General features: G+C 33.8%; 1 protein-coding gene across 1 annotated transcript; it reads right to left on the bottom strand.

The window, feature by feature from the left end:
* Positions 1–3,515: 3,515 nt before the first annotated feature.
* On the bottom strand, positions 3,516–12,782 carry LOC115966041. The gene is made up of 13 exons (XM_031085380.1): positions 12,552–12,782; positions 11,932–12,079; positions 11,429–11,565; positions 10,731–10,932; positions 10,209–10,477; positions 9,597–9,711; positions 9,185–9,404; positions 8,808–8,959; positions 8,515–8,681; positions 6,423–6,695; positions 6,299–6,327; positions 5,644–5,849; positions 3,516–5,015 (listed from the first exon to the last, which is right to left on the bottom strand). The coding sequence occupies exons 1-13, from the start codon at positions 12,771–12,773 to the stop codon at positions 3,745–3,747; spliced, it is 3,411 nt and encodes a 1,136-aa protein (XP_030941240.1). The 5' UTR covers positions 12,774–12,782; the 3' UTR covers positions 3,516–3,744.
* Between the last annotated feature and the right edge of the window lie 9,895 nt (positions 12,783–22,677).

Raw genomic sequence — 22,677 nt, 5'->3', positions numbered from 1 at the left:
ACATGCTTCACACATGCGCCTCTTTTGGTGACTCGCCAATCACGAGATCCAGTTGCGAGGCCCTGCTTGAGTACACACTCTTGAGCTTTTCTTCACACTCTTTCACCCACTATCCTTATATGATTCCTACCTAAATACAAGGTTTCTAAATGCTGAATTACAAGCAAATTGACATGGAATAAAGCCAACAAAATGGTTGATTAAATTCAACCTTACATTACTATTTTGTGTTTGATCAAGTTGCTCACTTGTTTCACATCATGTTTACTTGATCACAATTCACTTGTTACATTATACTTGTCCTTTTATTACTTGCTTTACCTTGAGGGTCTAATGTGTTTTGTGCAAGTGTTTCAGGTTACAGGTATATATGTTCCAAGTTCATCACAGCTTCTAAATTTAGGTGTGATTGAGTTTTGCCATTGTTCCCAAACTCATGTTTAAGTCTAGAGTCTATTATAGGGTGTTTTGTCACGGAATAGCCAAAGGGAGAGATTGTAAAGTTGTGATTTACAACTATGTTTTATGTTGGCTTTATTCCATGATAAAAAGTGTTGTAATTGCTTTAATTTTTTCCCTTGTATTTTGTGGGATTTTATTGTATTGAGTTTAGTATTAAGTTGGTGAAGAATCGAGCATGAATTGAAGAACAAGTGGATTTTACGAGAAGCTCACGAGAAGCTAACCTACAAAAGAGTCACGTGAGAAGCACATGCTGGAAGCTGAAGAGTCATACCAGCCTAGGGGAGGGTAATGAGGGTATATTTTTGGTATGGGTGAAGGGTAATAAAGTCACACTTAAAAATTCTCCAGGTAGAGAGTTTCGTGGGTGTCTCGCGGCTCGTGAGATACTCACGAAACTCTCTACCTGGAGAATTTTTAAGTGTTACTTTCTTACCCTTCACCCATACTATAAATATACCCTCATTACCCATAATTGTAAGGAGGTCATTCAGAGAGAAAAACCCTAGATAGGTTTTCTACAACATACACACCCATCTTTTAGAGAAAAAACTACTCATCCCTAGTGAGAAATCATTCTAGCCTCTTCTCCTTCCCTCTCTCATTGTCATACCTTAAGAGCAGATTTGTACCCAAACACAACCCACACCTAATCATAGTGTAAAGAGTGTTTTGGAGCTTGGGAAGCTTTAGGGATTTGCCAAAAGAAGCCGATGAGGCTTGGCGGATGCAATCGGGCATATTGTGTGATCCGGAGAGCTAGAGAAGACAAGGCTTCGTCAAGTCAGTTGGTAGTAGGAGCTTAGAGGGTTCAAGTACATTGGATAGATTAGGCTTGGAGGGTCTTTTGTTATTCATGTACTCCAACATTATTCTCTAGTGGATCGATTTACCACTTGGAGGGCGGCGGAGAGGTTTTTCGCGGAGGTCTTCGGTTTCCTCTTCGATAACATGTCTTGGCGTTATCTTGTGGTTGCATCTCTCTTCCCTTAATCTTGTACTTTACTTTTATTGTTTGTTGTTCATGTTTATACACTAGAGAAGTAACGGTTCATTGTGCACATTTATTCTTGTTCCGCACTTTGATTAAGTAAGAGTAAAAGCAATCTAGTCGTAATTTTTATTTGGGGGTCGAAACAAAATCTTGTGTTTTCACACAAATCCAAGCTTTCAAACACAAACTATAACATATTATAATATGAATTTTTTTCCAAATTAGATCAACAACTGTTAGGTTCTAAAGACTTAGGATTTTATGTATTTAGAACTCTAATTTATATTGTTGGCAAACCATGATCAAAACAATGTGCTTAGAAGTGTTTTAGTCTAGCTCAAAGTTATGCATTTATGTAAAGTTGGAATCGAGTTAAAGCAGGAAAGCATTGTGCCTTTCGGCTTGGCTCGATCGATCGAAAGACAGGCTCGATCGATCGAAGCTCGGGCATAATAATTTTCTGCAGAATTTTCCAACTCAGCCGTAGTTGTTTTAAAACGTTTTTAGGGTTTCTTATTTGTTGTGCCTTTCGGCCTGGCTCGATCGATCGAAAGACAGGCTCGATCGATCGAAGCTCGAGCAGAATAATTTTCTGCAGAATTTTCTAACTCAGCCCTAGTTGTTTTAAAACATTTTTAGGGTTTCTTATTTGTCCTAAGTATAAAAGGCAAACCCTAGCCACGTTTTAGTGTTGCTCATATTTGCGGTTTGTGTAAATCTCTTGTGAGATCTAGAGGAGTTTTCCTTTACACAAACTTAGGGTTTTCAAGGAGAAAATTTATCTACACCTTGATGATCAACTCAGTTGCTGCCATTGAAGGTTAAAGAAAACACAAGTGGATGTGCTTGTATCTGGTGGTGAATCCTCCATGGATTTGGAGCTTGCACGTGGTCGTGTCAGAAAGTTCTACTGGTTGGTAGCAATAAGAAGTCGAGTGTGGGGGCTTGTAAGTTTTATTGTATGAACTTCGATTCTTTCAAGATAGTGGATTCAAGTTTACCTTAAGGATAGCTAGGTCAAATCCTCCCCAGGTTTTTACCGGTTTGGTTTCTTAGGTGATCATATCTTGTGTTATTTATTTTTTGCTGCTTTGCTTGATTTGATCTTTGTTATTGTGATAATCTAGACTTGTTAAATTGGACTAAGTAACAACTTGGCTAATTACCTAGGTTAAATCAATTGGTTTTAAGGGGTCTAAAAACCAACAACAACAAACACCATTCATTAAAAGTATTTAGTGTTGTATTTGCATTAAAAAACACATATGAATTAGTCAAAACAAGACAGTAAGGGTACAAACCTCTAGTTGGAGATCCTCCTATAGGTAGCTATCAAGTTATATCTTTTCTAACATCAATGATTAAGCAAGACCTTTGTGAATACATTTTTTATAGAAAATTTTTTAAAAATATTTTTTATTCTTCATTGATTTCATTTTTCAGTTATAAGCAATCAAAAGTAGAATTCTAAAAAACACAAACATTCATCAATCTAAGGTTGAAATGCAAGGAAAAAAAAATCCAACAAAAAGTGAAAAAAAAAAATTTGAGAGAGAGAGAGAGCCTTTTTTGTATAGGAAAAATATGCATAGAATGAAGAGATCGAGTGGCAAATTTATAATAAGATGATGAAAAGAAAAAAAGAGCCAAAATAAGGAAGATAAAAGGGAAAAATAATATTTAAATTTAAAACCGCCTAAAATGAATTTGTAAAGTAAATATATTTATATAGTTAATATTGTAAAAAAAATTAAATTTAAAAAATAAATATGAAAAAGACTAATGATGTGGCAGATGAGGTGGCTCAACAGGAATGTAGCAACAATAATTGCTACTCTTCAGCTTAGATATATATATATATATATATATATATAGATATATAGATTATTGAAACATTCTCTCTCCTCTCTCTTTTGTTATGACCACCTTGGGCATAAGCTGCACCTTTTTTTTTCCCATGTGGGGATCTGGATATGGTGAGGAAAAGAGAGAAACATGAAAAGTAAATGTCAAAGAAATTTTATGGTTAAGGGGTTACCAGGACCTCCTAACAAGCATATATATAAGTTTGATTTTTCTCACAAACATTCTGATAATCCAATATTATGTTCATTGGCTTTTATAGAAGCCTTACACACATGCTTATCGAATAACAACTTATTAAGCAACTAAGATAACACCTAATAAATCAAATAACAATTCTAATAGGTCACATTGTTGGCTGCCATCTTCAAATTATCTCAGGCAATCCCTAAACAGTTTGTAACAGCCTTTACTAGTTGGTTTAACTAAGATTTTTCTGGCACAGTAGTTTCTGAGTTCCTGTTCTTGTTCCTGTTCCTGTTCTTAGGGTTCTTGTTCCTTCTCCTAGAGTTCTTGTTCCTTTCAGTTGCATTAGTATCTTCATCCCCTTGGCCACCAGTGTCATTAGTTGACTCTTTTCCCCCTTGGCCACCAGTGTCATTAGTCGGCTCTTCACCTCCTTGGCCACCAATGTCATTAGGCTTATTATCCCCAAAAAAATCTAGCTTTTCCAAAGAATCCTGTGAGATGAAAAATAGAAGAATTCCAAATGAAGCTATCCTCAAACCAGTTCGAAAACGCTTTTCAGCTGTGTCTAGGTGCTTTATCTGTCTGCGCAAAGCATACAATTCATTCACAATTTGTGGTAAAAATCCCATCAGGAAAAGTACAAGCATGGACACTCCAACTATAGTCTCTTGCTTGGGTGACAATTCCTTGTCCACGAGAACCAAAAAGAGAGCAAATAAACATACTTCACTGGCAACTGAGATTATCTCAACCAATTGAACTCGTCTCTTAATAAATGACTTTTCGAGAACAAGGAAGAAGAGCTGCAAAGAAGTGATGCATAACAAGATTATAACGGGAATCGTAGAAGACCAAGTATTCTTATAGGCACCTCCCATTGCCCCTAGCAAAACGCGTCTCACGGACTCAATCAATGTGTAGTATATTCTGAGTTGCATAAATAGATTTTGGATAGAAGATGCTTTTGCATGTGTAGGAACACTACCCCCAGAAACCTCTACCTCTTCATTTTTGTCATCACGGGAAATGATCTGATAATCACCATGTGTATGAGCACTTGTGCTGGATGTCAATGGGACTGCCGGAGTTGCTACGGTACTTGATCTTGTCGAGGGAATATGACTCGACCTAGTTGAACGGGACATACTTTGTGCTGAACTCAGTGGAGCCAAGTTAGTGCCGCCAGAACCCTCTCCAGCTTCGTCATCAGGGGCAGTGATAGAGAGAATGGGGCCTCTTAAATCTTCGAATAGAGGCACTAGCATGGTTAGGCAATCAAAGTTTTGTTTCCTGTTCAATGTCCACTGGCCTTCATTACCAGGACCCAAAGTTACTTGGGCTATTCTGGGATTTCCACGTCCTGCTTGAATCATTTGATTATCTTCTTTGTATAGAACTCGCTTTGCAAATGTAATACCCGTAGAAAGGAACCAGAGCAAGTTCAGCAGTAGAAAAGACACAGCAACCAGAATCAAAGTGCCAACTACAATCCCTGATGTCGTTCCTCCTTAATTTACAAAAGTGAGAAAAGATTAGGCCATGTAGTTATGTAGTTCTTGAAGTTTTAGCATTAAACCAATGATAAAGAGCATGTAAATGTGCAGAAAATGTGAATTTGGTTCTAGATACACATTTGCATAACTCTGATATGATGCAGTCAGATAACTATGCCTATGAATGTTGTCATGCACGGAGAAGTGATTTGAGTTAACGTGCAAACAGTGTGAAACATTAGCTGTATTGCAATGCTTAAATATGTGAGTAGATGGGAATTTAGATCAATTATGTTGCCATCCAATATGATAATTATTAAGTCCATAAGACATATCTGAACAAGACAAGAACATGGCCACAATTCCATCACATATTTGGAAAGTAGTGTAGAAAAAATTACTCGATAAGAAAGTAATAAAAAGAAAAACATAGCTCATTCTATGGCATATCATAATGAGAAATAGGCAATTCCTTAATTAATGAATTCAATATAAGTAATGAGTTTAAAGAAGCTAACATGGGGTTTGCAATTAGTAAAACAAAATCCAGCAGCATAATTATCTTTTGAAACTCAAAGTTTTCATGATAAATGCATATTTAAGGATTCATATGTTGGGGAAGGAAAAAAGCTTTCAAGTTACCTCTAATTAGAGCAGCAGATGCCTCACAAATACTAGGCACTGCAAGATTAACAAGTAATATTTCAAATCTTGGGAATGCGAGTACTCCATAACCCCTCTGCCTTTGCTTCTTGAATTTTAGGATGGCAAGGAGTAAAGCATGCAGTAGTATTAAAGTGCCGCCAATTATGGCTAACCAAAACATGGTTCTACTAAAATCCTCCCACCTACACGAGACAAAATCTAGTAAGATATTACACTAAAAAATAAATGAGTATGTTTATGGCACTTCAAAATCCAAATGATGAATTCTCGAATTAAACAAAAATGAATAATAGGGAATTAAGTATCAAGTTTGTCCTTTTGGTTTGATCAATAATTTGAAATAATTCAAAGCATGAATAGTTTTAATTTTTCATAGAACCTACACAAAATTCTACCTCTAAATAACTAGCATAACAAATGGTCCATTCCCATAATTATTTAATTTCCATTCAATAGTTCTTTTAAAATTGACAAAATATTCCTTTATCACTTTCATAGTTTTTCTAATTTATATTAAATATTTTTTGAGCAAAAAAAAAATCTGAATTGAATATTTCCTTTTTTTACTATGTCTCTAAAATCCATATGCAAGTGCATGTAATAGATAGAAATAAGAGGCCTCATAACTTACCCGTTTGAAACAGGGTCTGGTCCACTATTCTGCAGGTGTACAATGCATTCTATCACAAATTTTATTCATTGTATGATTAAAGAAGTCAAAAGAAAATCACAAAAAAAAAGTAGAAGTTTCAAACCTGAACGAGTTGTTTATATTCATCTGCATTCAAAAACTTGGATTTGGGAATAGCCTTATGGTGCACACTCGAGAAAATTCCTGAATCATGAATTTTAGACCTAATGGGATGTGAGTTGGCAGGAGCACTTGAGTGAGTGCGCCCAGTTTCCCAGGGAAGCCTGAAGTAGGGAATGCTCCATTGCATACCCCTTGAAAATTCATAATACCCCACTGGTAGTGGTACTCCCAACCATCTAGATAATGCAAAAACCTGAATATGGCCTGCCATTCTCTGTATGAAAGAGAAAAGGAAAAATGCTAGTTAGTTCTACAAGAATGATGCAGTTCATAAGGTTTGATAAGTTATTTTTATAGGATACTTAAATGATAGTATGTTACACTAATCTACCCACCAAAAACCATATATAAGGTTTGGTGAAGTCTTCCTCTCTCTCTCTCTCTCTCTCTCTCTCTCATCCAAATTGCCAATATTAGAATAACATGGTCAAAAGTCTCAAAACAATGAAAATATTAAGAGAGCTGAATTATATATTAAACTAATAAGTTACCCGTGCAATGCATGGATAATGTTGTAATGTTTTATATAAGATGGTTTTAGAAAATGCTATATATGTATTATAGCGTAATTGTTATAGAGCTTTATTAGAAATGAGTTCATCATAGAAAGCAGCAATTATAAATTGTACACACAGATCCATTATAATTATTCAATTGAAGTAATAAGAAGGGGGGAAAAAAACACTTTAGAGGAATATTATAGAATAAAAGTTGATATATAATGTATCTTTCTCTTTCTCCTTAATTCTAAAATATATATATATATCCCAAACACTCACAGTTAATCACATCATTTACAAAACCCACAAATCCATAACGTTCAACCTTTACATCAAAATCGTAATTGCTGTTGTCATTCAATATAAAATGCAAGCCCCCATTCCTTGGTTGTAACCAATTCATATGGGTTAGAATTAGATGAGACAACAATGTTAGAGAAAGGTAGGTATTGTCGAAAGATTAATGGTAAATAACATCATTTTTGGTTTGTGTGTATTTGACATGGGATGGCATGAAGGGCCATGGGTAGATATATAAAGGGGTAAAAGTGCAAGAGGTGAACATGGTGAATTAAAATGCAAAGAGTATTGTGTGTATGTGTGAGGAACAAAAAGTCTTGAAACATTGAACCAAATGATACAAAGAATATTTATTTTTTAATTAGAAAAGTCTTGAAACATTGAACTAAATGAAACAAAAAGTCAATATTTAATTTGTTCTTGTCTTTGATTTGGCACTTGAATATTTCAATTCTCTTTGCATAGAATGCGTCACTTGGCAAAACCTCATGTTTTCTCACGTGAGGGCTCTGCTTTTATATATATCTAGATATATATATATATATATATTGATATTAATTGATTTTATGTACAAAATATCAAGGAAAGTTATTTTTACAAGAGGAAAGGGGTCACTTTGTTCCACAATATTTCTAATTATTTTTCTTGATTGTCAAAAGGCTACATATAATCATGGTATAACTAAATAATCAATTAATGAGATAACAGTTCAAATGAGTTAAATTCCTAGCTCCAGTAGTGCAGGGTCATGGGTAGATATATAAAGGGGTAGAAGTGCAAGAGGTGAACATGGTGAATTAAAATGCAAAGAGTATTGTGTGTATGTGTGAGGAACAAAAGGTTTTGAAACATTGAACCAAATGATACAAAGAATATTTATTTGTTAATTAGAAAAGTCTTGAAACATCAAACTAAATGAAACAAAAAGTTAATAATTAATTTGTTCTTGTCTCTAATGTGGTATTTGAATATTTCAATTCTCTTCGCATAGAATGTGTCACTTGGCAAAACCTCATGTTTTTTCACATGAGGACTCTACTTTTATACATATGTATATATATTGATTTTATGTATAAAATATCAAGGAAAATTATTTTTACAGGAGGAAAAGGGTCAATTTGTTCCACAGTATTTCTAATTATTTTTCTTGATTGTCAAAAGGCTACATATAATCATGGTATAAATAAATAATCAATTAATGAAATAACAGTTCAAATGAGTTAGATATCATACAAAAAGATTACTCGCAGGATCAGGAAGAGAAGAAAATGGTGGAGAAAATGTCCCGATAGAGGAAAGGCTTGCAATTGAAGCCGTAAGCAGCCCGGCAGCAATAGATGTCGCCACAAATGAAGTAGTTGCAAATACTAAAATTACAGTAGATATTTTGGGCACAGAATCTGTATATATATGTTTAACCTTACATCAGTAAATAAATAAGAAAATTAAAGAGCTTAAAAGTGTCATCTATGGAGTTGTTGGACTACAATTGAGCTGACAACAAGGATAAGAGTGAGAACCCTTACATGGCCTTACTAGTAGAATTTTGGAAGCTTGATTTTTGTTTCCAGCAACATCGTGAGTTACATTTTCAGGAACACTGACAGATACAATATCGTGGTCATGGAATGCTCTTATCACTACAGCATATTTTCTTTTACTTTCTTCTCCTTCAAAGCTGAAAATGGTAATAACTATCATTGGAAAGGAACAAAAATGAAAAGATGTCAAGAGTAAATATGCCATACTTATTGAAATGGTATTTCCATCAAGAACCCAAATGGTATGTAAAAAGGTCATCATCATGGTTTCTCAATTGTGTGTGGGTTCATTGTGTATGTGATGTATGTGTTCATGTACTGGTTAATATATATAGACACAAAGGTAACCAGAAATGACTTGCCTCACTAATTCCCCTCCTGTGATTGATATTTTAGAATGGTCGAAGTCAACTACAGGCTCCATGAATTTTATCCACACAGAGATGTTGTGTTCTCTTGTCCTCATGTGGTACAGAGTAGTCAAATTTACATCAGGCCCCAGAGAAGGGGGTGTACTTAACCTTATATCAGGCATCAGAGAATCTGAAGGTGTAATCAACATTACAGTAGGCCTCAAAGAATCTGAAGGTCACAATTATATCTATCAGGAGGAAACACCCAACAAATACACATTTAAATATAAAGCTTTCCTAATTGCATATAATCTCTTTTTTTTTCTTTTCTTTTTTTTCTTTTTTTGATACACCTTAAGCTTTCCACAAACAAATGATTTATTTTCTCCTTGTAACACTTGTAAACTATTGTCAATCGTACCAAATAGGAAAGTAATAAGATCAGCTTGGGAAACTGGAATCCCTTGTCTGTTTATTATAGAGTTTTCATCAATTCTTATTGTGACTATAGCCATGCCAGATATACATCCAGCAACCTGAAAGTAGCGAGTGAAAATTAATAAGCAAGAAAAGGTATGAGAAAAATAGGTCCTAGAGATATAAATAGCTATAAATGTTCTCTCACACACACATAATGTACACTTTGTACACACTACGTCCACAATTTCAAATGCAATATTCATATTTTTTAAGGAAGTCTACATTTCAAACATGAAGCTTGTAGTGTGTATATATGATGTACAATAATGACTATGTGACAATGAATACCCTTTTGCATTTTATATTAGGGGAAAGTTCAAGATGTGCAACCATGTAAGTATTTTGAAAATGATTTAACTTTCCCAATACAATTAATGGCTCCAATGTTTCCAAGTGACCCCATTCAAGATGATGATGTGCATTACATATTATAAAATAAATAAATAAATGAGCCATTCCAAATTCATAGGACAGCTAAACAGGCTCCTAACCTATGAACCAACTTCTATTCTCATTGCTGAAAAATAAAATAAGTTAGTTAGAACCATCTGACCATAAATTCAAATCTGCGATGCCCAGGATCATCTTTACTGACATTCAGAGGAAGAAGCTTGCCCCGACTCATTGGGAGAGAATATAAAATTTTCGGTTCAAGAGATTTTAAAATTTCTGCAGATGAGTTGAGAACTGGCACTAGAAAGGTCAAACAGATCCTTAGTTTAACACAATTATTAGTTGCTCGCACCAGTCTAGTTTCACCATTAACGTCAAGTTGCCTTTCGGGAACATGAGTAGTTAAGTTGACAACCATACTTCGTCTATCTGTAGAATTAATGAACAGAGCATGTAAAGAACACATATTGACAACAGCAGCAGCAGCAGCAGCAGCAACAACAACAACAACAACAACAACAACAACAATAATCAATCAAATTAGACAAGGTCAGCTACACAAACAGTCCAAATTATTCATTTTAATATGATAAAAATTGCCAAAATCAATTAGATAAAAACAAGAATAGATATGAAAGGACATGTCACACTTATAACTCTTCCTGAAATAAAAACTACTCACCGAAATGCAGAGTGAAATTAGAATTCTTGTTTCTTTCAAATTTGTTCCCTGCACTGTCAGTACAAAAATTCTTATCCATTACCAAAATCACTCGCCCATACTGAGCAGTGGATGATAAATTCACAAGGACAGAATATTGGAGGTTTGGCTGTAGAGTTTTGAGCGAGGTTGGTATAACGTTGCCATCACCGTAGACCAAAAGCTGTAAAGAGTTTTCCAAAAGTGATGAAAATGTTAAAATTCGGTTTATTATTTAGTCTAGACAGCATAACTAGTCAGAGAACCTAGAGTATGGAATTCAATTTACACATCTACACAATTAACATGGTGGACAGTTCCATATGAGGAATTTCAACACATTTGCCAGTGATTCAAAAATTTTAAAAAGATAATTATATCATACATTGATAAGTGTTTCAAGCAGTGTTATTATAAAATGTTTTTATTTAAAAGATTTGATAATAAATCCTTGACTAGGGAGATAATCCACCATTATTGCTTGTTGTATGTGGACTCCATTACACTAGAGAGAACTCCATTTTATCTTTCTCAAATCAACCAAAGCCATACTTCAATAATAGAAAGGTTGAGACAAATCAACCAAAAAACCGCAAAAGACTAGGATAATGCAAGAATCAAAGAGAGAACATAAAATCAATTTAAAGGCTTTTTTACGTGTTTGTTAGCCACCTACTCACATTGCAAGCATTCACAGACGAACATACAAAACTTGGTCCACCAGTACAGGACTCACTGAAAGATATATTTATAGAGACATTCAGAGCATTTGTGAAATCAGTTGACGCGGTGATATTTGCCGTTGGCGGGACTGTATCTGCAAAGTTAAGGTATAATATGAATCAGCTAAGTGTACAGACAAAATATCAGTCAGCATGAATGCAAGAAAAGCTAAACTGGATTGTTACATCATAAAGTCTCAAACTAACCTTCAATGTGGGGCGTGTTTAAGTCTTCAGAATGAAAATAGAAAGGTAAAATACATGCAGTTCATACAAAATTTAAAATTGAGTAGATGGGTTTTGTTAAATTAGTAATTGGGTACTAAAGAAGAACACAATATAAGCGCATGGGATGGGAAACATTTCTTCATAGACAACTGTCGAAGACTTTCAAGCAAGAAGGTCTTATTTGAAGAAAATATAATAGCAATTAGAAAAAGAATAAAAGGGAGATTCTTAACCAACAGTCCAGTTATAGCTACTGCAGCCAACTCCTTGAGTCCCGTTGGGGCAAACCTCAAATTTATGATTTCCATCCTGCAAGCCTTCACACAAAACCGTCCCATTTTCACATTGAGAAGCATTAATGCGGCCAAAGCCATCATCCAACTGCACCAACAAGTTTATTAACCTATTATTTTGTGGAACAAGCCAAATGAACATCAAGAGAAAAACCAAAGTTTTCCCAATAAATAAAACCATGATGCAGCTTCTTCACTTCCCACTTACCATTGAGTTGGAAAGCAAAACACATACACAAAGCAAAAAAAATTCCAATAATTTAGCTTGGCACCAGGATGAATATGAGTAATCATTCATTATAATAATCTTATCAACTAAAGAAAAATACAAAAATATGTAAATATGAATAAACTGAATTCCAAATTGTTTTCTTGATTAGTCTAAACTCAAAAAGAAAATTCAAGCTCATTACATCCTTATAGAATGGAAGCTAACTCATTGCATTAACTTAAGATCCATGAAACATATAAACTCATGAGGGAGAAAGAGAGAGAGAGCAGAGTACCCAAAACAAAAGCCAAGTAAAACTAGCTCAAATTATTGCTAGAGATTAACGTACCTTGCAAGTGATATTACAATTGGTGCAAGCGCCACTCCCGCCCAAAAGAACTTCAAAGACAAATGTGGTTGAGTTGAGATTTGAGAATGCATGGGGAGTCTTCAAGAACTTCACAGTGAGCTCTGAGGCATCACAGAGTGCTATGAAACTCAAAAGAGAAAAAACCGAGCAAATTAAAACCACCAATGGAAGCTTGAGCATGCCCATTTTGGAGTAAAGCATAATTGAAGTCTGAGACATGTAAAGGCCAACAATTTATAACCAAAAGAAACACATTTGTGGGACTCGTGAAAACAAATTTGAACAGTGACAGCAGGATATTGTATGGAAACAGTGTTGTAAACGAGATTATAATAGTGGTTGATGAGGTAAGAGAGTGACATAAGAAGATGACTTAAGGATAGTGCATATGAGAGTGAATGGTAGTTGTTGCATGTGAAAAAAAGAAAAAAATCAATAAAAAGAAATCAAGAAAATTGATGTTGCAATGAAATATAGTGTAAATATGTAATATAATGTAAGGTATTGTAAGGTTGAATTTATTCAACCATTTAATTGGCTTTATTCCGTGCCAAATTTGCTTGTAATTCAGCATTTAGTAACCCTGTATTTAGGTGGGTTTGATGTAAGGGTAGTGAGTGAGATAGAGTGAAGATTGCTCAAGAGTGTGCAAGAAAATAGAGACTCGCGGCTGGGACTCGCGGGTGACTCGCGGCTGCAAGCCGCCAGAAGTAGCACACGTGCCAAGCATGCTGGAAGATGAATAGTCATGCTAGCTGGAGTACTACAGGACAAAACAGGACAACTGGCCATACGGTTATCTCGCGACTGGATCTCGCGACTCAGCCAAGCCGCGAGGTCAAGCCGCGAGCCACCCCTGTTTTTGTAAAACCTGACGTTTCACATTCCTCTCCCACTCCAGTATAAATACCCCTTTTACCCACGATTGAAGGAGAGCTGTTAGAGAGAATTTTGAGAGAGAAACCGTAAAGAAAAACAAGATTGATTCACACACAATCTATACCTTAGAGACTCCTCAAATTCCTCAACTCTCTTCCTCTCCATTGTCAAATCCTTGAGAGGCATTATATCAAACTTGGTTCTCACCATTATCATCATTGTGAGATTGCTGTTTGGATTTCTGGGAAGCAGTTAGGAAGGAACCAATTTTCATTGGTTGATGCTACGGTCTAGTAGCAGAATCCGGGAAGCTAGAAAAGAAAAAGGTTCGGTGCAACCTCGTTGGAGCAAGAAGCTTGGAGGGCTTAGGTGCACTGGGTAGATTAGGCTTGGAGGGTCTATTGCTGTCCTTGTATCCCAACTGTATTTTCTAGTGGATTGTTTACCGCTTGGAGGGCGGCGGAGAGGTTTTACGCCGAGGGCTTCGGTTTCCTCTTCGATAACACATCGCGTGTTGTCTTTGTGTTTGCATCTTCCTTCCTCTCTATCTTTGCCTTTTTATTATCTGCTGTGGTTTTATTTTGTTATGGCTTAGATAGTATTTAACCAATTTCGTATTATAGCATATGTTAAGTTTCCGTACACTAGTTGTTTGACATATTGCTTGAATTGGTTAAATTGTAATTTGGGGGTCTAAACGTTCAAAAGTGTTTTGTACACGTTTTTGAACTTTCAGGTATTTTGAAAAGTAAATATGTAAAATAAGAAAAAATAGGTTGTTATACTAAATTAGGCATTAATTTTAGTACAAGCTAATACAATTTTTGTATGAGCTAATACGACTGCAAGTTAAAAGCTTTCATAGAGAGAGAGAGAGAGGTCAAGGATTTGTTAGTAGGCTCAATATAAAATGAAGAGGGAAGACAGACAGGCCTTTTTTTGCCAAATAGTATAATTTTAGGAAAAAATTAGAAAAAGGCACTGGGTCAAACTTATTTAGTTATGTTAACATGTTTTTTGGAAATTGAGTTTGCCATATTCGAGTTTATTAAACTCGAGTTTCAATGAAACTTTAGTTTATTAAACCCAAGTTCCAAGCATTATGGCAATTTGATCAAACATAATACTTGGAACTTGAGTCTGGTAAACTCGAATTTCATTGGAACTCAAGTTTGAAAACATGTTACATAACTAAACAAGTTTGACCATGTGCTATTTAGCAAAATTTTCCAAAAATTATGCTATTTAGCAAATTTTTCTAAACATATATGTAAAAGATAGGAAAGAAGCATGGAGTGGCGTTCTTGGCTATAGACAATTAGTACACATGTGTGTAAACACTTCCCTTTACTTAAGTGGCTCAAAGCAGTATCCAGCTTAATTCGTATTCCCACAAACACAGTGTTGAAACTTGAAAATAAGATAAGATTCTTTTTTCTTTTTCTTTTTCTTTTTTTTGAGCAAAAAAAAAAAGAGATAAGACTGAGTGATTAGTGGATTAACTCTACATGACATAACATGCTTAGAACATTTAAATATAAAACAAATCACTAGAAGTTTAATTAAATTTCTTGGGATTGTGATTATCAAAAACGTATCTTGGGATTGTAAAACTTGATCAAGTTTGCATAAATGCACTTTTGGTCCTACATTTTGATCTTATTTCTATTTTGGTCCTTACTTTTTTATTTTACCGCTTTTAGTCTCTAAAATGAAAACCGCATTCCATTTTGATTCCTACTATCATCTCACTAACGGAAATATCTTGCATGGTTGACGCAATATATTGTTGGCACATTAAATATTGACGTGGCCAATTAAATAATATTAAAAAAATTATTTTAATTAAAACAAAACAAAAAAACAATTTCTCAATTTTTATTTGACTTGAAATAAAATCAACAATAAAAATTTTGTAGTATCTCTCAAATTTTTATATGAGAAATGATATATCCACAATATTTTCACAACAAATCTTAAGTGGCAGGTTATTACTGGTTGTTATTGTTAAGACAAAAAAGTAATCTTAGTGTTAGGTTCAAATTTGAACTAATAACAACTAATCACCTATGATTTATTGTAAAAATATTGTGGACGTAACATCTCTCTTTTCATATTCACTAACGCTCATCATCCACTTCTTTCTCTCCTAAGATTTTACAAACCCATATTTGGAGCTTTCACAACTGTCAAAGCTATGGCAGATTAGCATTGTAGACCTTATGGTGGTAGATTGGAGCTATCTAAACAACTATGGAGAGTTTTGACAAAGCTACAAACCACCCATATTTGTTTTGAGTTTTTAGCTTGGACTTGGTGGTCGGAGCTATCTAAACAAACATGGCGAGCAACCCCTCATTCATTTAGGTTGTGCCTGCTATTCTATTGTTGTGGGATTTGCAAAGAAAATTTTGAAGTATTTTATTAAGGTTTTTGGGTTGATTTTTTAGGTTATTTGATGAGTTTACAAAGATATTTTTGGAAATTTGTCTAGGCTCTTTTTTTTTTTTTTTTTTTTTTTGGTTTTTTAGTGGGTTTTGTGGTTGTTTCTAGTTATTTTTTGGTGGCTTTTCTCTAGATTTTTTATTAGTATTTGGCTGGGAATTTGAATGTTTCTCTATGGAGAGGGTAGAGACGTGAAAGGGGAAATCTTAAGGACTAAAGAGTTTTTTTTTTTTTTAGTTGGTGTTTTTGGGGATTCTTTTGCTGGTTTTGGTGGTGTTTGGTTGGATGTTTTTGTTGGTAATTTGTGTTTGGCTTCTAAGTATAAGAAAATGCGAGAAAAGTTTATGTTAGTATCATGTTCTTGTCGGTAAATTTATTTTTTCTGGGTTTGTGTTCTTTCTTGTTCATGTTTAAAATGAAACCAGATCTAAATTCATGTGTATTTTGAGTTCTAATTTTTTTTTTCATTTTTCATTTTATTAAAATTGATAAATTAATTTTTAAAAATCAAAGGTTGATGTGGATGCTAATGTATCTTTTTTAATCAATATTTTATGTTGACTTAGCATTTATTAAATGCCAAATAAACTTTTTTAATATTATTTTATTGTTCACGTCAGCATTTAGTGTGCCAACTGTACACTCTATCGACCAAGTAGGATATTTCCATTAGTGAGATGATGGTAAAAACCAAAATAAAATGCCTTTTTCATTTTAGGGACTGAAAGCAGTAAAATAAAAAATGTAAAGACCAAAATAGAAATATAGTAAACTGAACGGCCCAAAAGTGCACCTATATAATTTCCACTAGGTACGTCCTATTTTTTTTTTTTTTTTTTGATAGGCTAGGTATGTCCTGTTGAATGGTGGGCGAGATTGCAAATGTATTACTGTGCTCCAAAAAAGGTGTGCTTGCTTTGTTCACTTAGGGTACGTTTGGTACACTGAATGAGAATTACGATAGGAATTGTAATCTTTATTACTAGAAGTAAAATGTGCTGTAATGTAATAACTAAACCTATTCATTAGTTTGGTTGTGAGTTATAACATTAGAATGAAACTTAACATTAATTTTAGGAAATTTCTTACTCATACAATTATATCTCCTTAAAAATTATTATTTTTAAATTTAAGAGAGATATGTGTTATTTTTTATAGTTTTTATTTTTTTATTTTTATAATTGTTAGATGTATATGGAAAGTTTGTTTATTTGGAAATATATTAAGTTTTGAAATTATTGCTCTTACTAAGGAATAACTAATACAACCTTTTAAAGATAAATAGTTATTCCTCATTTTGAAGAATAGCTATTCATAAGGAATGATTATTCCTTGTAATAAAAACATAACCAAACTAAAGAATAACTAAACCATATGAATAACTATTACATTACAGTGCCTATTACAGTCTACCAAACATGCCCTTAGTGCATTTTTTTTTTTTTTTTTGGGAAGCATTTAGAGCATTTTCATTCAAGATTTCAAAAAAGTTCTATTTTACAACCTTAAAATTTACTTTTATCTATTATACCAATTCATTTTACAGTACACCCTAAATCTCAATTTTTATTTTTACATACAACTCATTAAAATAATATAACTAAACAATAAAATAATATTCTCAAATTTCCTCTCACTAAATTTTGGTCTCTCTTCCTATCTCTCTCTTAGCCACCCACAGCCACCACCCATAACCACCGTCGATCAACCAAATCGCACCACCCACCACCACCGCCGAGCAATTCAAATTTAATACCAATACCTAGTACCCAAACAAAAGCCATTACCCAAACCCAAACTCAAAGTCAAAACCCAAACCATCCAGTACTGTCGCCATAGATCAACCCACTGCCACCACCCACAACCACTACTGATCAACCAAATCACACCACCCACCACCGCCAAGCAATTCAAACTCAATACCAATACCCAATATCCAAACAAAAGCCAATGCCCAAACCCAAACCCAAAACCCAAACCACCCACAACCACCATAGATCAACCAAATCACACCACCCACTACCATCGAGCAATTCAGACCCAAACAAAACCTAATACGCAAACTCAAGTTGAACCGTTGGACCACCCACCTCGGAGAAAGCTCATCTGACCGAGTTGGACTTTGACATCTCAACTACACTGGCTCAAAGTTCAAGCATCCCAAACCCCTTTGCTCTCACCAACTCTTCCTCATCATCATCATCATCATCATCATCATCTTCACCGCAGCAAGCACCGAAACTCACCACCAAATAGACCCATCAAACACCGAAACCCAACACCAAACCCATCGGAACAAATCACAACCACCGGACATAAATCCAACCACCCAATCTCCACTCGAATGCTGACCCAAATGCCACCCAAATCCGACCCAAACCAACCAAATTGTTTTCTATTACAGTGAGCAAAATGATTTATAAGGGAGAAGATCTGAGAGAGGAGAGATTCAGTCATGAGAGGGGCTGAGGGAGAAGAGAGAAAGGATAATGGAGAGAAAACGCAGAGAACTAATAAGAGAGAGAGAGAGAGAGAGAGAGAAAGAATAAAATATATTATTTTTGTTTGCAATCTGATGAACAGTTGGTTGTAAATATGGAAACTAACTATTCACGGATGCTTAACAATTTCGGATTCCCATCCTCGAATGGAGCTCTCTTTTTGGGTTTTGGTGGTTAAAATAGCAACTTGGGGGTTTTCACACCCCCCAATGCTAGTGCTCTAACTGAGTTATTTTTGTATTGCCAAAAGAAGTAAGCATGATGGTATGTTAAACATGTTAGAAAAAAATAGTTTATTTAAAAATAAAAATAAAAATTTATTGGCAAAAAAAAATTTGAGACAAAAAGTAAAGAACAAAAAATATTTTCAACAATTTCCAAACGCATAAGGTTTATGCCAATATGAATTATGCATTTGGAATTTGGATTAGCAATTCTTTCTCAAAATAAATAAATAAATAAATAAACTTATATAGGCAAAATTCAGCCATGTGACAGTACTTAAGGGCGGCCCAACATAATTTAGGACCTGAGGCAAAAAATTTATGTGGGGCCTATTATATGTAATTATTAATTAAACAAAAATGTTTAATGCTAATTAAATCAATGTTAATTTGATACATATTGATGAATAATACCAATTAAACTAATGTTAATTTTATATAGAGAATTGAATATAATAGTTGAACCATAAATTTTAATAAAAAGATATAAAACTATATTATGATTAAGAAAATACTTTATTTTGGATATATGAAAATGCATAGTTAAGTAAAATTGTAATCTAATTTTTAATTTTATATCTTGTTTTTAAGAGAGAGAGAGAGATAGATGTTATTTGGTGTATGGCTTTGTAGTATAAGTTCACAAAAGTTAAAGTCTCAACCTAATATGGGAGATTAATATATAATTGATGATTTAACACATTTGCAACATTTTCTTAAAACATTTTAGGCTTTCCTATTGGCCTCATATTTTTGGAGTCTTGATAGAAATGAAAAGGAAAAATGCAATAAAAGCATTACAAAATGTTCACAATATGATGTGACCTTGATTATGCTTAAATTAATGAATGTTTAAATTACTTTTTTTGTGATCCGTAACATGCCAATTTGTAAGCTTATAATAAAATTTATGGTATTCTTGCATCATTATTTTTTTTTAAGTGCACAAGAGTGCGTGCGCACGCCCGCGCGCACACACACACACACACACACACACACACACATATAATTTTCTACAATTTTGGGCCTTTGACAATGCAGGAGGAGCCTTTTTCTCTAAAAGTTTTTGTTTTTTTTTTGTTTTTTGTATTTTTTTGGTGGTAGGGCCTTAGGCCTAGGCCTTGGGCTGACCCTTGTAATACTTAACTAAAAATACACTTTCATCCTATGAGAAAAAAGTCACATGACTGAATTTTAAGAGAAAAATCTAAGGAATAGCATCTAAGTACTATCCACTTAGATTATTGGTATTAGGGAAGAAATAAAAATACATAAAATGATACCTTTATTATGTCTTTAATGCAAAGAATTATGATTGCGAAAGACATATTAATGGTCCATAGTTTCATTACTTCTTCCAAGCTTGTGTTTTTACTTTTAAGCATCATATTATTCTCTAGCTACACATATTAAATGATATAATATTAAATAAGAATTAAAAAGTGATATAGATAAAGGGTAGTGCAGTGAAAATGTTGGGATAGGATTTTGGACATGTGTCTGTATCTTAATGTGTCCAGTATAACTGATGCATTGGACACAATTCCAACTCGGGGAGGGCATATATGAAATGTTCTTTGTTTTTTGTTTTTTCAGGTTTTCCTTGGTTGTTAGAGCATTCACATTAATTCGTGTGAAAATTTCAGTCTATTTCAGTATAAGAATCTATTTTTTCTATTTTACATACTCACTTTTCAAAACACTCCATATCAGATTATCTATTTTATACTACATTTCATTAAAAAATCAATTTTCTTGTTTTTTTAAAATTTTTTTTCTTTTTCACCCACAACAACTAGAATCCACTTTTTTCTTTCGTCCTCAAAATAAGTAAAGAAAAAAAAAAACTAAATGCAAAATAAATAGTATTATAGTAAATTTACACAGTTACTATAATAAATATGTAGATTTAAATAATTATACACGGATTGATGTGTGTTGTTCTAAGTAAAACCACAACAAAACAAATAATTATGAGAGAAGACTTAAATCACTAAACTCATAACCACTTATTGTATTAGAAAGTAAATCTATCCCTACTATAAACTCTTAAAAAACTTTGCAAGAAAATAGTTCACAGCATAAGTGATTGAACCTCAAATATTCTCATTCGAAAGAAAAAGTACCACTAAAAAAAAAAAAAAAAAAAAGTTATAAAGCTATTGGCTGGTGCTGGTGCTGGTTTCTGATCAAAAGTTATGACTATAAAATAAGGGCCCCATTAAAACAAACTTTTTATGTAACTTTCAATCTTTTTGATAAATTCCATATTCGCCGCAAAGGGTTAATGTGTACACAAATAAATTATTCATATCTTAAAGGTGAACCTATTTGGTGCATTAAAAAGTAAATGGTTAAAATAGATAAAATAATTTTTTTAATTATAAAAAATTATAATTTTTAACATTTTTGTTGTGAATACTCTTATAGCTTTACATTCCTATATATGTCAGCAACAATACTGCCACATATACACCGCCTCAGCTTGTGGCCTGTCAATTATATGGACCTATTTATTCATCAAAAAATTATGTGGACACGTTTAGAAGATGTTTCATGATCACGAAAGCATGTTCCGATTTCCCCTCTTTTGATAAAATATTCGATTCCTTTCACGCTAGATTGAAAGTTACATATAAGGTTTGTTTTAATGGGGGCCCTTATTTTATGCCCTGTCCAAAGCTGAAGAACCATCTGATTGGTCCATTTCCTCCATCACTCAGGATACTGCTGTTTTGAGTGTATTTTTTGATAATTGTAAGTTTTGTTGGGTTAAGAGATTTCTGAACTCAGCAGCTCACTCAGCTGCTAAATATGCTGTTGCTCTTAAGGCAGGCTTCTTGTGTAATATCTATGATTTGCCTCCCCCTATCTTGAAAGCTTGTAGGCAAGATTGAGGTACCTTTTGTAATTCTTCTTAGTTTAATGAATTGGCTGGTTATCAAAAAAAAAAAAAAAAAAAAAAAAAAAACCAGCACCAGCAAGTGGTACTTTTTCTTTCGAATGAGAATATTTGAGGTTCAATCACTTATGTGCACGCTTTACATATTCATTAGAGCCATGTTTTCCTTTTTCATTGGAAAATTATTAGGTCCGGACTACAATGTTAGCAAACTGACATCATTTAAATTATAGACATCATTAGATCATCCAAAAACAATAGAAAGACAACTAGAAGTTAGATAAAAATATAACACCAAAAGTGCGTCAAGGTCATCGAATGAAGATATCTTTCAATGGTTGAGATTGAGAGTTAAAAAAAATAAAAAGTAATTTTCAATCTTCTTTCATAATTGATTTTTGTGATTTTGTCACGGATTGCCAGAGGGGGGGGGGGGATTGTTAGGTTCATATTTTATTATAATTGGATAATCATTTGACAAAATGAACTTTACTTGTAATTAGGTGTATCTAAGATGAGTTTAGTACTTTAAAAAACATGTTGTTTAAGTCAAGTATTAAGGACATGAAGATTGGTCCAAGAAACAAGTGAAGAAAAACTGTTCATTAAGTCTCGACAAATAGCTCGATAGAAGCCTGCTATCGAGACTTAATGTGAAGCTCGATAGATAGTTCAATGGTAGCTCAATCTATCGAGAATTACGATTTCAGTATTTCTAGATCTGAAATTCTACCCAAGCTTGTGTATTTGTTTAGGGTTTTTTTTTTTTTTTTTTTTTTTTCTCATAACCCTAGACATATATAAGGCTTATTTTTAAGAGTCATCACACACAGATACGGGGACCAAGAGACTTATGTTTTTTGTGTGAAGCTACTGTATTTGTATGCCATAGGGTTTTGTAACCAAGTGCTTCCTGATCTTCATTGTTGATGAAGTGAAGAACTTTATAGCTAACAACATCTGTTCAAGTTGCTGGAGTTAGTTACGTACTGGGATTCGTGTAAAGGGTATTTGGTAAGATTCCTTATACTTGTAACTGCTTGATTGTTGATTAGTGGATTTTTGGGAGTGGTGGCCTTAAAATCACTCGATGAGTTTTTGCCTTGCGAGGTTTTCCCCATTTGTTAACAAATCACCATGTCTAATTTATTTCC

The sequence above is a fragment of the Quercus lobata genome, chromosome 10 (assembly GCF_001633185.2).
Source record: "Quercus lobata isolate SW786 chromosome 10, ValleyOak3.0 Primary Assembly, whole genome shotgun sequence".
Taxonomy (NCBI): domain Eukaryota; kingdom Viridiplantae; phylum Streptophyta; class Magnoliopsida; order Fagales; family Fagaceae; genus Quercus; species Quercus lobata.
Note: the sequence above shows the minus strand (reverse complement) of the source record. Positions and strands in the feature narration are given on the sequence as shown.